The sequence below is a fragment of the Chrysemys picta genome, chromosome 7 (genome assembly GCF_011386835.1).
Source record: "Chrysemys picta bellii isolate R12L10 chromosome 7, ASM1138683v2, whole genome shotgun sequence".
Lineage (NCBI taxonomy): Eukaryota > Metazoa > Chordata > Testudines > Emydidae > Chrysemys > Chrysemys picta.
In genome coordinates, this window is record NC_088797.1 from 65124944 (window position 1) to 65144830 (window position 19887).

Consider the following 19887-nt stretch of genomic DNA (forward strand, 5'->3'; position numbering starts at 1 on the left):
GCCAAGGATCGATGCTTGCTAGTGTCCATGCACATTAGGAGAGTGATGAATGGGGTTTGAAGTCAGAGGCCTTGGAATGGGATATGGAGCCTTTCAGTTCCAGGTTGCTGGTTTGCATACAGGCCAGTTTTGGATTGTGAATTTGTTGGTCTCCCTCCAGTGTCCATGTCATAAAAATGACCATCACGTTTAGAACTAATAGGCACCCTTGTTAACATTCTCAGGGGAAGTTACTGGTCTGAACAGACTTGGAGGCTGAAGTAACCTCTCAGTTCTAGAGCTGGTTGCTCCAGAAAAGTTTTTGAGGCACGCTTAGCTTAAGAGTTTTCTTCAAGACAATGTCTGGCTTTGTTGGCTTGCCTGTAGGCCACCACCTGCTCAACTGTTCGGGGGAGACTGTGGCAAATTAAGGTCCCAGGGTGTACCACAGAGGGGGAAACATTATTACTACAATCAATCGGCTTAGAGGGAAAGAAAGGTAAAAATTGTACTTTAGTCATACAGTGCAGCAACTATTTCTTTTAAGGCTACAAAACGCAGTGGGCCAAATGCAGACTTGGTCTAATTCAGACACAACCCTACGAACCGCCATCTTGCAGGGTCTAGTTATGCCCGCTGGATGCTGCAAGCTTATATGAGTTTGTCAATTTAACAAATAAGTTGATATGTACCAGGCTTGTTATCCCAAGGGGAGTCTCTGACATGCTTCAAACCAAATGTACTGCTTCAGGCAGAATAAACAAACAAATTTATTAACTACAAAAGATAGATTTTAGTGATTATAAGTCAAAGCACAAGAAGCCAGATTTGGTCAAATGAAATAAAAGCAAGACGCATTCTAGGCTGATCTTAACACTTTCAGTGCCCTTACAAACATAGATGCTTCTCACCACGGCTGGCTGGTTGCCCTTCACCCAGGCTCTCCCCTTTGATCAGTGTTTCAGTTGCTTGGTGGTGGTGGTGTCTGTAGATGTAGGTGAAAGAGAGAGAGAGCATGGCAAACATCTCTCCCTTTTATCATGTCCTTTCTTCCCTCTTGGCTTTGTCCCCCCTCCTTCAGAGTCAGGTGAACATTACCTCAGTCCCAAACTAACCAAGGGGGGTGACTTACTGGAGAGTCCAACAGATCCTTTGTTGCTACCTTGGCCAGTGTCCTTTGTTCCTGTGAGGCTGGGCTGATGAGGTGTGAACTGCCTCTCTGCTCTTGGAGAGTTTTGCCTGGGCCTCTGCTCCTGGAGAGTTTTTGTTTGGGCTTGTTTTAAGGCATGAGGACACATTTTCAGCCTCATAACTATATACATGAAATTACAATCTATAACATTACTATAACAATAATGTTCAGTGCACCATGAGCATAGGCGCTGACGCCATGGGTGCTCTGGGGTTGGAGCACCCATGGGGAAAAATTAGTGGGTGCTCTGCACCCACTAGCAGCCATGCTCCTCTCACCCCCACCTCCTCTTCCTTCTCCCCGAGCGTGTCCCGTCCCTGCTCTTCCACCTACCTCCCAGCGCTTCCCGCCCAGCCACCACCAAACAGCTGTTTGGCAGCGTTAGCTCGCTCTGGGAGTGGGGGGAGGAGCGGGAACATGGCGCACTCAGGGCAGGAGGTGGGGAAGGGGCAGTGCCGGGGATTTGGGGAAGGAGTCGGAATAGGGGCAGGGAGGGGGCGCAGTTGGGGTGGGACTTTGGGGAAGGGGTTGGAATGGGGGCGGGGCAGGGGTGGGGCCTTATGGAAGGGGTGGAGTGGGGGCAGGGATGGGGGCAGCGCGGGGGGGAATCGAGCACCCTCGGAAAAGAGGGGAAGTCAGTGTCTATGATCCTGAGCCTTCCGAAGACACCTGACATGACAAACTTTGCATTGGATACCACACAATCATATTATAAGGATGAACATGGGGGTGCAGGGTGTTCCCTCAAGGTACAGAGCGTCACACTTACCCAGTGGTGTAAGTTATGCACGGAACAATAAATGGGTCAGAATACCAAACTCCCTTTGATTTCACTGGGATTTGTGCACATGTAAGGATTGCAGAATCAGGTTCACTGTTATAAACGAGAGGTCTCAGAAAACAAAGGCTGCAAGGATACAAGCCAATTTGTCTGCTGGTGGCATTCCATTAACTTTGATGGATTTATATTAGCACCAAAGTTTATTACTACTGAAGCTAGAATGTATTAAGCTTTTGTTAGACATGGTGGTGGCTATATAACCAATAAAGGTAAGCTGTGCAAGTTCCTCAGAGCACATTATGATGTTGCAAAGGCACTGTATAGTAACAAGAAGACTGATGGGCAAAAGTAATTTCTTTTTTGAACACCTTCTGCTCCCCCAAAATTGGCCCCCTTATGTAATTCTGCCTCGGTGTCCCCTTTCTCAGATTATTTATAACTTTGGAGGCACCTAAAGTTCTGGTACTTCATTATGGTCTCACAGGTTACCTGAGCTATACACCCCTGCTCTTTGAACCATTTCAAATAAACATCCGATTGAGAGCTTTTGGCTACCTGCCAGTTTACTCATTTTTTCTTATATAGGTACCAGGAAGAGCAATGAAGCTAAAATGGCACACTTCAAAGATAAAAAAATATTTTGTAGTAGTTCCATGATATGAAAATAGACATTAGTGTTAGATGAGACAGCAGGTCTTTTCAGCAAATTTATCCAGAAAACATGTCCTTGGGTGAGGGGTGTTTATTGACCAGTTTATTGATAGTTCTTTTTGTTTTCAATGGGAAAAGAATTCTCCCTTTCTTTGCATGTATTACAGAGTTTAATAGGATTATTCAGGTGCAGGTTTGTGGGACTGAGGAAAATTCTACTCAGTGTTTGTCAGAAATCTTCAGCACTTTCATTGTGTTGTTTTTTTTTTTAATTTTAGATGATGTGTATAAGAGCCAAAAATATCAAACTGGATTATCAAAGCTGATTTGTCAAAAGTAAGCTGGAGCGTCTGTATTTGTTATAATTAAATGCTAAAACCTACTTTAACATAACTTAGTTATAACTGAAAATCTGAACAGCAAAAGAGGATGAAAACCCTTCATGTTTTCCTGCAGGCAGGGCCGGTGCTACCGCTAGGCGAACTAGGCAGTCACCTAGGGCGCAAGTGGTTGGGGGACCATCCTCATGCATAGGCAGCTGGGTAGAGCACCTGAAAATTTGGGGCACCACTGAGTCTTAGTGTCCACCCTACTGGTTTTCCTATCCCTGTTCTGACCCTTCCTGCAGACTCTGAGTCCTCCTGGGAAGGGGATCTAGTAGTTAAAAGAGAAAAAGTCTCCAGCCTGCCAGACCTATTAGCACAACACTGAAACTATTAAAGAGCCATTTAACAGGCATTTGCCAACCCCCAGGTATCTACTGTCAGTTTCTGAATGTACTGACCAAAACAGTTGTGCATGACTGTAATATTTACTCAGAACATGTCAGTCTACAGGACCTTAGTTTAAAATTTGCTTTAAAAATATTTCATTAGTGAGTTGGTGAAGATTATAAAATCACATCTCTAAAAAATTCTTGCATAGATTTTTAGATGCACAATCATCTTTAGCCTGAAATGCTTGGATCTTCAGACATATGGTTTTTTAAATAACTTCTTCAAAAGACCACCCTTATCTAATATACACATTTTAATTACTATAGTAAAAAAACTTACTTCCAAAGTCTTCCTGTCCTTTCTGTCCATCCATTTCTCTCCCTCTCCCCCACTCCCCATTGAAGGAAGCAACAGCCCTTTGCTTCCAGATAGCTGGACATAGAGTTTCCCTGTCTTTACTTCTGACTATCTGATGAACTAGTTTTAAGCAAAATCAGTACCTTAGTAAGATATAAAATCCTTTGTTATGCCTAAAAACTTTGGAAACATATTTTTTTAAAGTTGGTGAAATTTCATAAACATGTATTCTTATGGAGATCACACACAGTAAATTAGTGTTCCCTTTTTCTAAAAGCAATGAACATTGTTATGAACACACTGAACCTCTGTGACTGATTAATTTAAAATAATGTCTGCTTCAGTGAGTTAAATATGTAGCAATCTGGAATGATTACTTTATGAAGGCTTAAGAGTACAATTAAAATATAAAATCAGCTTAGAAATACTGATTAAGAAAATGTAAAACAGAGAAGAGCTGCATCATGTATTCCATAATATTTAATGTTGTATTCAGCAAGACGGCTGACTCACCCTTACTACAAAGTTTTTGCAAATAAATGTCTGAGAAACTTCAGGACATATCAAAAAACCTGTGACTGACATTTTTTATTCCCAAGTTTAATGCTTTTAATTAGGTACCTTCTGCATGTCCATTCTGCATGAGGGAAAGGGTACAGGGGTCTCTGCGGGGAACTGTGACTCTCTGCCACTGTGAGGCGGGCTGGGCGTCTTGTTATTCTTTCTGCCTTGTCCCTCTGCCCACGCCCATGCCGGGCTGCAAGCTCAGGCTGCTGACGGGCTTAGGGGCACCAGCTTAATAATACCGCATAGGGCCCCATAAATCCTAAGGATGCCCCTGGGGGGCGCCAAAAAGCGGTGCCCTGGCTCGGCAGGGAGGAGCCGCCTTCTGGAGGCACCAGAGAGCCAGAGCTTCGGCTTGCGGGGGTGGTGAGCCCCAGCCATGGAGGAACTGGCGCGGCGCAGGGGGGCAGGAGCCCTGCAAAGGGGGCGGTGCCGCTAGTGGGGAGCAGCCGCACCCCCCGCCTCTCCTGCCCAGGCTGCAGCAGATGCATGTGGGCAGAGGCCCCCGTTTGCCCCCCAGCTCCTCCCTCGCCATGCTCAGGCTCTGTGGCTCCTGGGCACGTGAGCTGCCGCCAGGGCGCGGGGCCCTGAGCCTGCTCCGGGAGGGGCAGCAGCGGCGGCTCACACTCCCGGGACCCGGAGAGCCTGAGCGTGGGGAGAGGGACCGGGGGAAGGGGGGCGCGCACAGGGGCTTCTGCCCACATGCATCTGCTGCAGGAGCCCCCAGAAGGCAGCTCCTCCCTGCGAAGCTGCTGCAGCGGCCCAAGCCTGACAAAGTGAGTGGACTCGGGGCGGGGGCCGCCAGGGTGGGGTGGGGTGGGGTTGCGGTGGGGCTGTGCACCCTCCAGGGGAGTTCAGGGGGTGGGGAGGGGGGAACCTGGTCTGGGGAGCAGCCTCTGGGCACGGCTGGCCCCTGGGGTCTATAAAGGCTCTTTGGGATTTGCCCCTCAATGAACTGATGTGCAGGGGGGCGGAGGCGCAAGGTGGAAGTTTCACCGAGGGCGCAAAATATCCTTGCACTGGCCCTGCCTGCAGGGCCTTTTCCTTTACTCCCTTATCCCTACTTACATACACTTTCTGTACAGGCCTGCTCTGCTGATGCACCTCCACTTCACGAAAGGGAGAAACTAATCAACGCTTCTCACCTAGCCCTTCCATTGAACTAGTTCAAGACTTGTAAGAGCCCTTTCTCCTCAGACAACCTGCAGAAAAGATACTGCTACTGCATCGCTGGGGTTTGCATGCCCTTTTGCAGCTCAAAGGGGTTGTGAAGAAGTCTGGGTTACTTGACAGCTCCAGTTCTACAATGAGTAGTGAACCACAGCCTTCTTGAACTACTGGACTCTAATTTCAAGGCTGTTTTGTTTAGCTAGACCTCTAGGGTAAGTTTAATGAAAGGGCCAATGGGGTTACTTTAACTCCTATCTGGCGCCCCAGCTTTGGTGCCATAGCATAAGGCAGCAGTTTCTCATGCAGGTTGATGTCGCTTCAAGTCATAATAAACATGTCCTTCTAGGGAGCACCTTTCGTACCAAACTGCTAGGCAGCTAACCCCCCCTCCCCCCAGCAGAGGCAGTCACCTTTGGGGGAGAAGGCGGTAGCTGCTCAGGGGTACAGAGGCATGTGACTGGGTGGTTTATTAGGACAGGAAGTGAAGAAGAATCCAGTACCCAGGGGGCACTGTGGGGAGTTGTTCGGCAGAGCGCAGGGACGGAGGTTGGCACTAGATCAGGCCTTGCTTGCACACACAGGTCTGTAGGGATGGGGCATGGCTGTGCCCAGTTTGCCTTGTCCCGGGGGTAAGTGCCAGCGATGGGGGTGCCTATGGGCTGGCTCATGAAGGGTCCTGGGCCTCAGGCTGCCATGTCTATCTGAGGGGGGCTGCCCAGGAGCCTCTGCGGGGTAACGAGCAATGGGGGGGCGGGGCAATGGGCCAGCTCGCTCCCGCCCCCTTCGTCTTGCGGTGCGTTTCCCGGCACAGCCCCGCCCCCGCAGGGCTAACGGCCAGCACGGCCCCGCCCCCGCCCCGGCCCCCGGCGCCGCTGATAGGGCGGGAACTACAGCTCCGCCCTGCCTCTCACGGGAACCCGTCGGAGCCCGAGCATCGCCCCTCTCTCCGGATCCCGCCCCTTCCGCTCGGGACGGGGGCGGGGCTGTCCGGTCTTCGCTGGCGGCACTTCCGCCCGTGTGATGGGGCAACCAGCCGCCCGGGAACGGGCCTCTCTACGTCGCCGGGTAGCGCGCACGGTCCCGCGGGGAGGTAAGGTCCGGTCCGGGGCTACAAGGGGCGGCCCTGCTGGGAGGAGTGCTCCGCTCCGGGGAGGGACTTTGCTCGGGGGGGAAGAATGGGCTGGGGTGGGGGTATCCGACCCCTTTCCCGAATCGGTTACCCCATCCCTTGGGGGCGGATCTCTCCCCTCCATCTCCTCACTGGTGTACGGTAGATGCCAGCTGCTCAGCAGTGCTTCATGCTGGGGGGAGGTTTCTCTGTATTTATTCATTTAATGTTAGGGTGACCAGACAGCAAGTGTGAAAAATTGGGATGGGGGGTGGGGGGTAATAGGAGCCTATATAAGAAAAAGAACCAAACGTCGGGACCGTCCCTATAAAATCAGGACATTTGGTCACCTTATTTAATGTACAAGCCACGTTCCCCACCAGCAGCGCAGCGCTTGGACCCCTTAGTCTCAGTGTGAGCCCCACCTCTGGGGGCGATGTGGTCACTGCTCGCTGGCTGGGTGCTGTTCTGGCTGAGATTGTAGAGTATCCGTTTAACATCTGGTACTTCCCCTCTCTGCAGTGGAGCGATGATATAGACTTGGTGATGTAATATTATAGTTCTTATTGCCCAATACTCTGACCCTGGGAACAAGATGCTTGGAAAATAATTACAAAATTCAAACAAAAAGAGTAATTTCTCTGTTGTTTACAATATATAGCCATACATGGTATATTTCTTAAAAATGGCACAATATTTTTATATGAAACCTGTGTTTTGGAATGTGCCTATTTTAGGAAATGCTGTAAAATTGTGTTGAGGTTTGTTGCTGTTGAGCACTTTTTGTTGCTGCCTTTGCATGCAGATCCACATGGATATTTGCTCTATTGTGAATAAGGTACAGGAGATGTTATATACACACAAGATTTGGTTTCAAGATCAGAACTTCATTGCATACTAATTGCAGCCAGTTTGTCCATTGGTGTAACACTGATGTCTTGACACAAACTTTTAAAAAAAGTTTTTAATTTTTTTTTTAATTTCTCTCTAGGAAATTGCACATTAGTTGCACAAGTTATTTGTAATGTATGCTTTCTTGGGTATAAGGGAAAGGTTGCCATGACAGTCTTAACTTTAAATGTTCCTAGGTTTTGGTGACTTGTCATGTTCATTTTATTTTAAATTATTTTGTGCAAGTTTTTTATATTAACCAAGGTAAGGAGGAAAAATCTTTCCTGGAAAACTTTGATACATACCACAGAAGTGGCAAAATCTTTAATTAACTGGTCTATGTTCTACATACACGCAGTCAAACTTATGCTAATATTTGACAGTTAAGATGCTCTGCTTAGTAGGACCCTTATAGACTAAAAGGAGAGCTGACCTAATTTGATTTTATTCTGTCACCAGATTTCTTTATATCAAATTATTTCTAAAGAAAATAAAGTATAATTTTGGTAACATACGGCTGTCGCTATTTGCATGAGCATGAATAATTATTGTGACAGTGTGGTATTCCAGTTTTTGCTCAAAACTCGATGGTAGTTGATACGAATTGGGGTTCTGTTTCACGTACTTAGGAGAAAATTCAAAAATTGAAACAGTTTGGTCATTCCACTTGAAGATCATATTTGAATAGCAAGGCATTGTGGAGAAGCTTGTACTAATGCTGCCTATGCTGTTGTGGTTTGGTAATTAAATGGAGGATTTGGATTTCCTTTGAAGTAATGTACAAGCATCTTAATCTATTAACTTCTAACTCTTGAAATCATATTTTAAAAGTGGCTATTCTCCCCTTCCCCCCCTCAGCTTAGTAAACAAATGGAAGAAAAGGCAATGGTCAGAGGAAGCATTAATGTGTTCCATCTCCCTGTTATATGGTTTTACAAATAGTTATGTTAAATCACTTTCTTAGGGTTTTCTTCACGACTCTTGCCTAGAAACTTCAGAAAAATAGCTGTTCACTCACACTCAGATTTATTTAAAGCTGTCAGCTAAAATCTCAGACGATTCCATCTGCACTGAGTGTCCTCCATCCCCACAGAGCTCCTTCATGCTGCTGGATGGCACATGCACTACCCCACAGTGGATACCCCAGAGTGGCAAGAGCTGAGCTTCTCCTAGCCTTGCTCCTCCCAGTAGCTGGGGCCTGCTGTACTGCCAAGCACAAGAACTGAGAATAAGGAGCCTCCTGTGCTCTCATTAATACAACTCTTCTGGGATCGGGGGTGGGGGGGGGGAGAAATGTAGAGGAGGAAGCAGCCAAACTCAACGAGAAGAACATGGAAAGGTGAGGATGGGAGTACTGGGGGCAGGAGCAGGGGGAAGAGCATACAGAGCTGGAGGGAGGTACAAAGGATGGGAGGGGACAGAGGCAGGATCCAGGAGGAAGGGGGAATAGGAGCAGAGGAGAAATGGAGGCAAAAAGTGGAGGGAAGGGAACAGGAGCTGGGGAAATGATCTGGAGGCAGGAGCCAGGGTGAAAAGGGAGAATAGAAACAGAAGGTGGGGCTGGGGAAGGAGGATTCATGGTTATGTAACTAGAGCACACTCCCTTCCAGAACCTGGAATTAAACTCAAGATTCCGGAGTCTCAAAATTTCTTCTGCGGTCTAGCAAATAGCTGTGAAGCACCCTGGCAAAGTCTCATTACCCTATAGAGGCCGGTCCACATGGAGGATAACAGCCTGTTCCTGGTACCCATTACTCCATGAGCTCAAGTACTAGAAGTTTGTGCTCTGAATCTAAAGGTCCCAACCCTTCTGATAATCCTCATATGGTGCACTGTAGTTCTACATGATGGAATTCTGTGTGTTAAATTTTAAAAAGCATAGGAAATTAAACTGAAAGACATAAATTTCTGTTTTCTTATGTAGACCTGAATATATAGTGATCAGTCTTCTGACTTTCAGACAACTTCTTAAAACCTGTTCAAAAACAGGATGTAAACACTTCTGAGCCTGTTTGTCCATAGATTACAGGTAGATCTTTTATTTACCCTCATAAGTATATATAATCTCTTAGGCCTGTCCATTTAGGTCCTGGCAGAATGAATGGATGAATATTACATTTGCCTGGGCTTCTAATCAAATTCTTTCCTTTCTATGCACTCAGTTCAATTTACTTTTTTTCCAGCCTTTTAAAGGATCTTTTGCATTTGGGTGTGACAAACTATTTGATACAGACCAGTGTCTATTTGTTTACATGCCAACATTCATATCAGAGTTCCTTCATGTGCAGTCCTTTCTCAGTTCATAATTTATTATTGACAGTACTATGTGACATTCATAAATCTTAATCTGATCCTAAAATTCTTTTATGTTTGTAGGCTATGACCCTGCAGTAAGGACTGCACAAGTGAACTCCATGCACCTGCATAGAGCCCCACCGAAGTCAGTGGATGCTGTAAGATAGTTCTTGGATTAGCTAGTGGAGCATCAGAGCCCTTGGACTTTCACCTATTACGATAATGCCATACAATCGGGGGTAGCACACATTTTCCATGACCTAACATTTTGGGAGGTAGGAAGTGAAGAATACTTAAACTTCACAGGAGAGTTAAATAGACTAAAATGAGACTACTATAGCTAGAATTTTTCCCATATGTTGAGACTAATCACTTCTGTTCTTGCAAAAAGTGTCATGTGATCTTTGGCCATAAGTAAGGCTACAATTTTGTCACAGAGGTCGTGGAAGTCACGGCATCCATGACGTTCAAAAACCTCTGTGACTTCAGCCCACGGCGGCTGGGAACTGCAGGGTCCTGTTGCCTTCCACAGTGCCTGGGAGCTGTGGTGGTGGGGATACCTGGCAGCTCCAGGCCATCATGAGGGGCGGAGGTCCCAGTAGCTCCCCACAGGCAGCGGCAGGGGGACCCCAGCAGCTCCCAGCCTGGGTGGAGGGGACCCAGGAGCTCCAACCACCTATGGGTGGTGAGGGCCCAGGAGCTCCCAACCAGCCACGCAGTGCTTCCATGAATTTTTCTTTATTGCCCATGACCTATCCATGACTTTTACTAAAAATATCCATGACACAATCTTAGCCTTAGCGATAAGTGGTTAGGATCTCTGTTCTGCTTCTCTCAAAGATGGTGGCACCTGCATCAGATAACCAAGATACATAACAAAATAATTAGCCCCAGTGAAGCACCAAAGTTACGTTTACAGGAATAAATACAGTTATAACTGAGTCTTAAAAATCTGCACTTTGGATACACAAGTATTTATGGTAGTCAATATATATTTTCCTACTAACAGGAATAACTCCAAAGGAATTGCTTCATTACGCTCAGTATAGAATTTTTTTTTTTTAACTGCCTAACCTATTCTCCATGTTTAATTAGCTTGGAGTCTTCATAGTCTCTCTGGGAACTAAATATAGTTGTCTATATCCATAAATTGTAACTCTAATCGTTTTTATTTTTCGGGGATTTGACACAAACCAATGGAAGTGAGGAGTCAGTTAATACTGATGATCCTTAATATAAATTGTTGGGTCATTTTGTGGGGTTTGACTTAAGAGCTACAAGTCCTTCTGTGTCACAATCTTGACACTTATTTAAATATAGCTTTGCTGTATTTAATTGTAGCTCCTAATAATTTAGGTCCCAGTCCAACATAGTGATGTGCATAAGCAGACCGTATTCCTATACAGTCCCCCTGGATCACTTTGCAAGATTAAGTCCTTAGTGGGTTTTTTTTTCCCCCTTTTAACAAGGAATGAAGCTTCCTATGGCATTCTCATCTTGAAGGTTACTCTGCCTTTTCCCATTCTGTTTTGTTGCAGTATGAGCAAAATTGTGAAATAAGTGATAAACTTATCAGGTGATTGGGCCACCATGTTCTTTATTTTAAAAATATGTGAACTGTGAAAGTTTTTATTAGAAGGCACACTGTTGGTGGTGGCTAATGCTAATGTTTTTGTTGATGGTAGACCTATTCCTGTCATGAGGGTATTAAGATTGATCATTAGGCCCCAGTTCTGCAAAGATTTACACACGTTTGATTTTATGCACTTGAGTAGTTTCATGGATGTCAGTGGGACTCGGGTATGTAAACCTTTTCAAGATTGGGGCCACAACTGATAAAGGGCTTTGAAAATAAGGCATATTGTAAATGCAAATAGTCTTACTCTTGACTACTGGTTTAGGTTTTTTTACATTCTTAGTACCAAACAATTGATATGATGATGTTGCAGTGCTCTGCTAGAAATGATTTTTTTCGTTTAGAAAAGGTGAAAATATTCAAATTGATCTGTTTAGGTGGTTCCTTGCATCCCTTAGAGCCCAACTGATGTTAACAGAGCTCTGCAAGCATACAAAAGTCTGTTCATACAGATCAGCTAGCAAGATTGGGGCCAAAGTTATTTTATCTGCAATGGAAATACACCCATGGGAAACTTGATAAACTAGTAGATATGGAACTTAAAGGATACTTTATTTGTACCTACATGTGGGAAAGGTTCCGTAAACCTGTTATCCTTGATAGTCTTTCAGTGGTTAATATAATAAAACAAATATGGAAGCCTAATACTTCTAATCCTTCTGGTATAATTTTAAAGTGTCAGTCGTGTGTGTGGTGTACAGCACTAGTGCAAGAGATTCCCAAGTCTCTGGGCACTTACACAATGTAAGTATTTAGTAATACACTACTTGTAAGTCATGTGCATAGTATCTCTTCCTTCTCCTTTTTATTTTAATAAGTATAATAAGCAGGGTGGATTTGAGTTAAATCATGATTTAAATCACTAGTCAGGAAGACTCGATTTAATCATGGATTTCTCATAAAAGTGCATTCTTGTTGGTTGTTATAACCTTAATACATATTTTTCACAACTCAGAGATGGATGTAGGTTTCATTTTTAGAAGGTACACACTATACATTTTTAAAGTGATTTATTTTGAAAACTTTTCAGATTAGATTTATAGCTATATCAGAAAATGAATGATTGGTTATTTCATTTACCAAAGGTAATTGAAGCAGATATTTATGAAGTCATTGGGAGGTGAACTATCTCCAATTCAACGGGTTAATCGTTAATATTTGGAGGATTTTCTTGCCATGCTGTATTAGAGGAGAACTCACCAGACAGACATTTAAATTGTTTTATTTAACTAAAACAACAACGTTAGGTATTCTGGATTTTTTTCTTCAACAGCAAACATATAATATTTTAACAAAACAACCACATGAATTTTTGAATTTAGTTAAAACATTCAAGTTTTTTAAAATAAGGTTTGTTTTTAAAATTGTTTTTAACTAAAATAGTTAAATCATAGAATATCTGGGTTGGAAGGGACCTCAGGAGATCATCTAGTCCAACCCCCTGCTCAAAGCAGGACCAATCACCAACTAAATCATCCCAACCAAGGCTGTAAGGAAGGAGATTCCACCACCTCCCTAGGTAACCCATTCCAGTGCTTCACCACCCTCCTAGTGAAAAAGTTTTTCCCAATATCCAACCTAAACCTCCCCAACTGCAACTTGAGACCATTACTCCTTGTTCTATCATCTGGTACCACTGAGAACAGTCTAGATCCATCCTCTTTGGAACCCCCTTTCAGGTAGTTGAAAGCAGCTATCAAATCCCCCCTCATTCTTCTTTTCTGCAGACTAAACAATCCCAGTTCCCTCAGCCTCTCCTCATAAGTCATGTGCTCCAGCCCCCTAATAATTTTTGTTGCCCTCCGCTGGACTCTTTCCAATTTTCCACATCCTTCTTGTAGTGTGGGGCCCAAAACTGGACACAGTACTCCAGATGAGGCCTCACCAATGTCGAATAAAGGGGAATGATTACGTCTCTCGATCTGCTGGCAATGCTCCCTCTTATACAGCCCAAAATGCTGTTAGCCTTCTTGGCAACAAGGGCATACTGTTGACTCATATCCAGCTTCTTGTCCACTGTAACCCCTAGGTCCTTTTCTGCAGAACTGCTGCCTAGCCAATAAATGAAATATTAAAAAAAAAATTAAATAGACTGTCAGGTTAACATGAGAAACTTAAAATATTGGCTTCTCCAGCTAATTCAGTTGTCTTCACCTTCATTTTCCTGTTCATAATCTGGAAAAGAAAAACAAGCTTTCATGCTTTTTCAGGTCCCAAACGATTTCTCAATTTGGAATGAATTAGTCCAAAGGAAGAAAATATTCTTTCTACACTGGCAGAAGACGCTATTGCTGGTAAAAGTGAGATTATCACTTCAACAGTCTCTGAATCCAAGTGCTTAAGTGACTTCCACCAGTTCACTGGTGTGACTTTCTTTAAAACATCATTAGCAAACATATATTTCTTGAATGGTTCAGCCTTAGCTCTGAAGTTTTATAGTTGTCATTATAGAGGAATGATTGCTGGATGTCCATGTCATAGCCAACTCCTCTTCTTCAGCAGTTAAGGTTTGACCCTGGTACCGAGTATTGAGAATATTTGCAAGAAAATGAGCTGGAGACAGTGCTTGTCCCATTTGATTTTTTTTTTTTAATGCTTGTAATTTAACTCTGTCATTGCATATTTCTCTTTTTAAGATTTCACTCAGTTCCTTCCAAATTTCAACAGCATCAGCAATAAAACAGCTATTTTCCTGTATTTTGTTAAAGGCTACAGAAGTAGGCTTCAGGGTACTCAGCATGCACTCAGCATTTCTCTTAAGCCCAATGTTGAAAACTTTGGCTGTGACAGTGCCATCTATTTTTTTTTTCACAATTTTGTTCACAAACTCATCAGATTAGGCCAGTTCTTGATATAGTGCTCAAAACTATCCACTACTGAATTCCAGCGCACATCTTGTGGGAGAGTTAGCTTGGTTCCTCCCACTTTTTTCAGAGCAGCTGCTGCAATGTGATTGTTATGGAAGTATTTTGCAATTTCAACATTAGCCTTTATTCCTGGAACTCTGAAGTTTGGCTATGAGGTGCATCAAATGAGCACTGCAACCGTGTGTTATTAGCTTGGGACTCTCTTCACTCTATTCTAAATTTCTTCTCATCTTGGATATATTTGCAGCATTGTCTGTGACCAAGCTGAGTACTAGACATTTGAATTTTTTTCAGTTTGTTATAGCTTTTACTGCTACTTCTTGTAAGTATTCTCTGTGTTAAATACTTAAAATGTAGAATGCTCACAGCTGCTCACTGAACTAGAGAGAGCAGATTTTAAATGACAAACATTTGAAAAATAACCTCAAAAGCAACCTCTGATTTTTGGTACTCTCTTCTATAGCTAACAAATTTAACAGGGGATGCTGATTCCTTCTTCCTGTTTCTCTTATTTTGATCACCATAGAAGAGGGAAGATGTAAACATAAACTGCCACTTTGATATAAGTGTATTTTGTTGAATATTGTGAAAATTGGCACATATTTCAAAATTAAATCAGTAAACTAGCATATCAGTTCTTCAAATGATTGCATGTGTCCAGTCCTTTAAAAATTGGAAGTTAAATCCTGCTGAGGAAAATAGAAAGGAGCATAAGCTCTGGCAAGTCAGGGAGGTCAAAAAGAATATGAAGAGCAACTAGACAAAGACTGAAAAACTAACACTAACTTTTTTTAAGTACATCAGAAGAAGGAAGCCTGCTATAAATAATCATTGGCGTCATTGGACAATTGAGTTGCTACAGGAGCACACAAGGAAGATAAGACCATTGTGAAGAAGCTAAATGAGTTCTTTGCATTGGTCTTTATTGCAGAGGATGTGAGGGAGATTGCCACACCTGAGCCATTCTTTTTAGGTGACAAATCTGAGGAACTGTCCCAGATTGGGGTGTCAATAGAGGAGGTTTTGGAACAAATTGATAAATTAAACAGTAAGTCACCAGGAACAGATAGTATTCACCCAAGAGTTCTGAAGGAACTCGCATATGAAATTACGGAACTAACAACTGGGTTATTTAAACTATCATTTAAATCTTCTTCTATACCAGATGACTGGCGGATAGCTACAATTACACCAACTTTTTAAAAAGGCTCCAGAGGTGATTCTGGCAATTACAGGCTGGTAAGCCTAAATTCAGTACCAGGCAAATTTGCTGAAACTATCATAAAGAATAGAATTGTCAGATACATAGATGAATACGATTTGTTGGGGAAGAGCCAGCATGGCTTTTGTAAAGGGAAATTATACCTCCCCAATCTATTAGATTGCCTGCCCTCCTTCCCTCTCCCAGTAGGAAGGAACTGAGGGGGTTTGGGGCAGTATGGCCCTTTATACCTGTGTGCAGTGGCATGACTCACTGGAGGGTGCCCATGCTTCCCCAACAGTACTGCAGAGGGGAAAATCTCCAACAATTGTGCACGAGGCAGTCAAACACCTACAGTGGAATGGACATGTGCAACACATCTCAAAGAACAGCAGTTAGCTACCTTTCTGTAACTTTTTTTTCTCTGTTTGCTATGTAATATTTTTTGAAGTAAGAAAATAAATACTTGGCACTTACATAGTGCTTCAGATTTCTAAGTGTTGTACAAATATTAATAGAATGGTACAATAACATTCAAACATGTGTAAGTTACACTCTGTGGTATGGGAAGTAGGGTACTTAATAAAGTTGGTTTCAATATCCTTTGTCACTGCTTGTGCCTCAAGTTATAACTGTGAATGAAAAGTGTTTTCGTTTTTGGTTACTAGGCTAGAGGTCAAGCATTTCAGTGTTCAAATGAGCACTGGTAGCCCATGTGATTTAACAATGTGTAAGAATAAAGTAGCAGTTAGTGTGCTGTTCAGCTCACTGCAAAACAATCACTTTCTGCTGGTTGCGAAGCCAACTTACATAGCTTTGAGTAATTTTTTAATACTTTCTCCATTTTATGTGCAGATATTACAAACTAAAGAGGCTCTCTTTAAACATAATTGAACTTTGGAATTAGCAGTATAAATCTTCTATAAAACATCATGTAGTTTAAGAAGTAAAATCTATTGAGAGCACTCATTTATTTTCATTACTGCAACTATTTGAAGAGGAGTGCAAGAAAGGCAATTTCTCCTTTCCAGTTCAAAATCGAGGGCACAGGTTGGGCTTCTATATTAAATACAAGATCGCTTAGCTTTTCTTCATAAAGTACTGCTTGCTTAGCATAACCTAAGACGCAGTGTTGCTGACCATGCCACTAGCTGTCAGATCAGCATTTTTGTAGTAACTGTATAAAAGCAAGGTTTGTTAAGAAAATAAGGGTGTAACTTACAATACTCTTGTGTGTAAGAGTGTGTGCTTCAGGTAAACATTTTTCTCCCCCTTTCCAGTTTGTGTCCACCACCATATTCTTGATCATGCTCATACATACAATGGCACACATTGCTTGAAAAACTTAAAATCAGCTATTGACTGTGAAAGCACAGTAAGTTTGGATTTTGCAATATACTATATGTGGTGACATTTTGAAGGCAAAGTCAGGGTCAGCTCAGTGCATTAATGAACATTCTTCAAAGACAAAATACTGCATTATCATGAGAGCTTTATTTGCTTTATATAGTTTGAGAACTTCACAGTACTATTCTGTTTAAAGAAAAGCTTGTAATAGCAACCTCTGTTGCAAGTTAGATGCAGAGCACCTTGGGGACAAAGTCCTTCTAAAATAAAGGCAGTACTATGTAACTAGCGCTCCATGCTTCAAGTGTGGTACTACTAACTGGTGTATGAAGTATCAGAGGGGTAGCCGTGTTAGTCTGAATCTGTAAAAAGCAACAGAGGCTCCTGTGGCACCTTTAAGACTAACAGAAGTATTGGGAGCATAAGCTTTCGTGGGTAAGAACCTCACTTCTTCGTTGCATCCGAAGAAGTGGGCTGTAGTCCACGAAAGCTTATGCTCTAATAAATTTGTTAGTCTCTAAGGTGCCACAAGTACTCCTGTTCTTTTCACTTCTTCAGATGCAAGTAATGGAAATTTCCAGAGGTGGTATAAATCAGTATGGAGATAACGAGGTAGTTCAATCAGGGAGGGTGAGGTGCTCTGCTAGCAGTTGAGGTGTGAACACCAAGGGAGGAGAAACTGCTTCTGTAGTTGAATAGCCATTCACAGTCCTTGTTTAATCCTGATCTGATGGTGTCAAATTTGCAAATGAACTGGAGCTCAGCAGTTTCTCTTTGGAGTCTGGTCCTGAAGTTTTTTTGCTGTAAGATGGCTACCTTTACATCTGCTATTGTGTGGCCAGGGAGGTTGAAGTGTTCTCCTACAGGTTTTTGTATATTGCCATTCCTGATATCTGACTTGTGTCCATTTATCCTCTTGCGTAGTGACTGTCCAGTTTGGCCAATGTACATAGCAGAGGGGCATTGCTGGCACATGATGGCATATATAACATTGGTGGATGTGCAGGTGAATGAGCCGGTGATGTTGTAGCTGATCTGGTTAGGTCCTGTGATGGTGTTGCTGGTGTAGATATGTGACCTCGTAATCTCCATACTGATTTATACCTGCCTCTGGAAATTTCCATTACTTGCATCTGAAGAAGTGAGGTTCTTATCCACGAAAGCTTATGCTCCCAATACTTCTGTTAGTCTTAAATGTGCCACAGGACCCTCTGTTGGTGTATGAAGGTCGACTTCTTACTGCAGTCAGGATAGGTTCATGTTCCTGTTGTTCCCTATTGTGTGTTCATGGCTTAGACACCATCACTTCTGTTGCTGTCTGAGGTGTACTCAGACCCAAGTTCAAAGCGGGGAACCAAATATAGTTGTTTCACTTTTGAAGTGAGGGATGAAAAAAAATGGATGCAAGCAGCATTTAAAACAGTAATGCCCATGCTGCTCCAGTCAGCAACAGTTTTTGATCCTATAATACCCATGCTGCTCATTACCTGGCACCAGTGATTTTATTGTTCACCTTTCCACAGAACGTTTAGTTTGAGAGTTATGTAGTCCTATGAATGCTTACATTTGGGAAGTTAGGAGCACAGGTCTGTTTACATGGCTGACTGCTGGTAATTCCAAAAGCACAGAGCTTCTGTCATTTTACTAACTTTGGATAATCAATGATAAGATACTGTAATTTTGTATATTTAAATATGCACTTATTTAGCAAAACAATTTGTTTAACAAAGCTGGTTATGGTCTGTTTCATACAGAAACTTTGCTTTTTAAGTGAGCCATGGATATTTGTGGTTTGAGGGGTCAAAGTATTGGAGTGAAAGAGAACTGTGTATTTTCACAGAATAGTAACACTCAATAGATTCTTTTTTTGCACATAGACCTTAAGCTTTAATCACAGTTCAACAGTTGTACATGTCCTTAATTGAATAATTGGGAGGAAAGGGGGAAGTGGCATGCAAAAGGAGAGAATGACTGTTGATAATCTGACTCAATGGAAGGCCTCTGTAGCCCATAAGCAACTAAGAAGCTAGTTGCAGACATTGCTGATGTCAGGGGAAAACATATTCCACCTGTTGACATTTAAGTTATTTGCTTGCCAGGTATTACTCATAGTGGAATTAGATATTTGGCTTCAGAGATAAAACGGGCAATGTAGAAGGAAAGTAAATACCTTTCTGTACCATTTCCTACAAAGTACAAGTCTAGTTATCTAGATGACTTCAGTCTTTCCGATTTGTCACTTTTATATGCCAATTTTCACTGTTAATATAAAATTTACTTTGATAAGTGAAATCTGTTTCACTCTTCAGAGTTAGAGGGATCAGAATAAAAGTTGCCAAGGAGGTCCATATTCTGTGCAGTTAAACAATAGGAATTTCTTTAGATGCCTCCTATAGTCTAGCCAATCTGTTAAGGAGTTCCCTTGAAGGATTCCCCATTAATTAGAAAAGTACTATCCACTATAGTGGGGGAAAGAAGGGCCCCCGTTGGCCCGGGACAGCGAACCACGGCCAGTGGGGGCCGCGATCGGCCGAACCTGCCACGTCGGCAGGTAAATAAAACTGGCCCGGCCCGCCAGGTTCTTACCCTGGCGAGCCGCGTGCCGAACGTTGCCAACCCCAGATTTAAATCATTGATATTTACACTTGCATTTGTATTTTTTTAGTCTCATTTCTTGGTAGCCATTAAAATATGTTGATCTGCAACTAAAAAGCCTTTACACTAAATTTGGTGGTACTTTTTGCTAACTAGGAGGATAGGCTATATCTCAACACATTTATTTAAGCAATATAGTTGCTTAACATAAATTTATTCAGATTATTTTTTTACATTTTGTTAAAAAATGGTGTATGATGCGTTTCTTATTTACTTGTGGTTTTTTACTCCTCATTTGTGTCAATCTGTGTTTGGAATTTGGAATTAAATTAAAAATCTACAGAAATAACTTATATAAAACTGCCCGTTGCCTATGCTAGGCATATAAGAGAGTTTATCAAAACATGATTTGCATTTAAAATCAACTTGTGTTATACAGATGAAGTACTCTGTGTAGTTAATGAATTGAATAGATTTTTGTTTTTCTGGTTGCCATTCCTTCAAGACTTTAGAACTAGTAGAGCTCATTCTCTTGCA

The 19887-nt window shown here is 42.7% G+C and overlaps 1 protein-coding gene across 3 annotated transcripts in view; it reads left to right on the top strand.

The window, feature by feature from the left end:
• Positions 1–6325: 6325 nt before the first annotated feature.
• SAMD8 (sterile alpha motif domain containing 8) overlaps positions 6326–19887 on the top strand; it is a 31921-nt gene continuing 18359 nt past the window's right edge. Inside the window, exons 1-2 of one of the 3 annotated variants that reach the window (XM_065551688.1) lie at positions 6326–6500; positions 9786–9862. In XM_065551688.1, the coding sequence (XP_065407760.1) occupies positions 6431–6500; positions 9786–9862 (147 nt within the window). In that variant the 5' untranslated portion in view covers positions 6326–6430. The remainder of the gene's footprint in view (positions 6501–9785; positions 9863–19887) is intronic. The other 2 variants (XM_065551689.1, XM_005278760.4) reach the window with 2 other exon arrangements.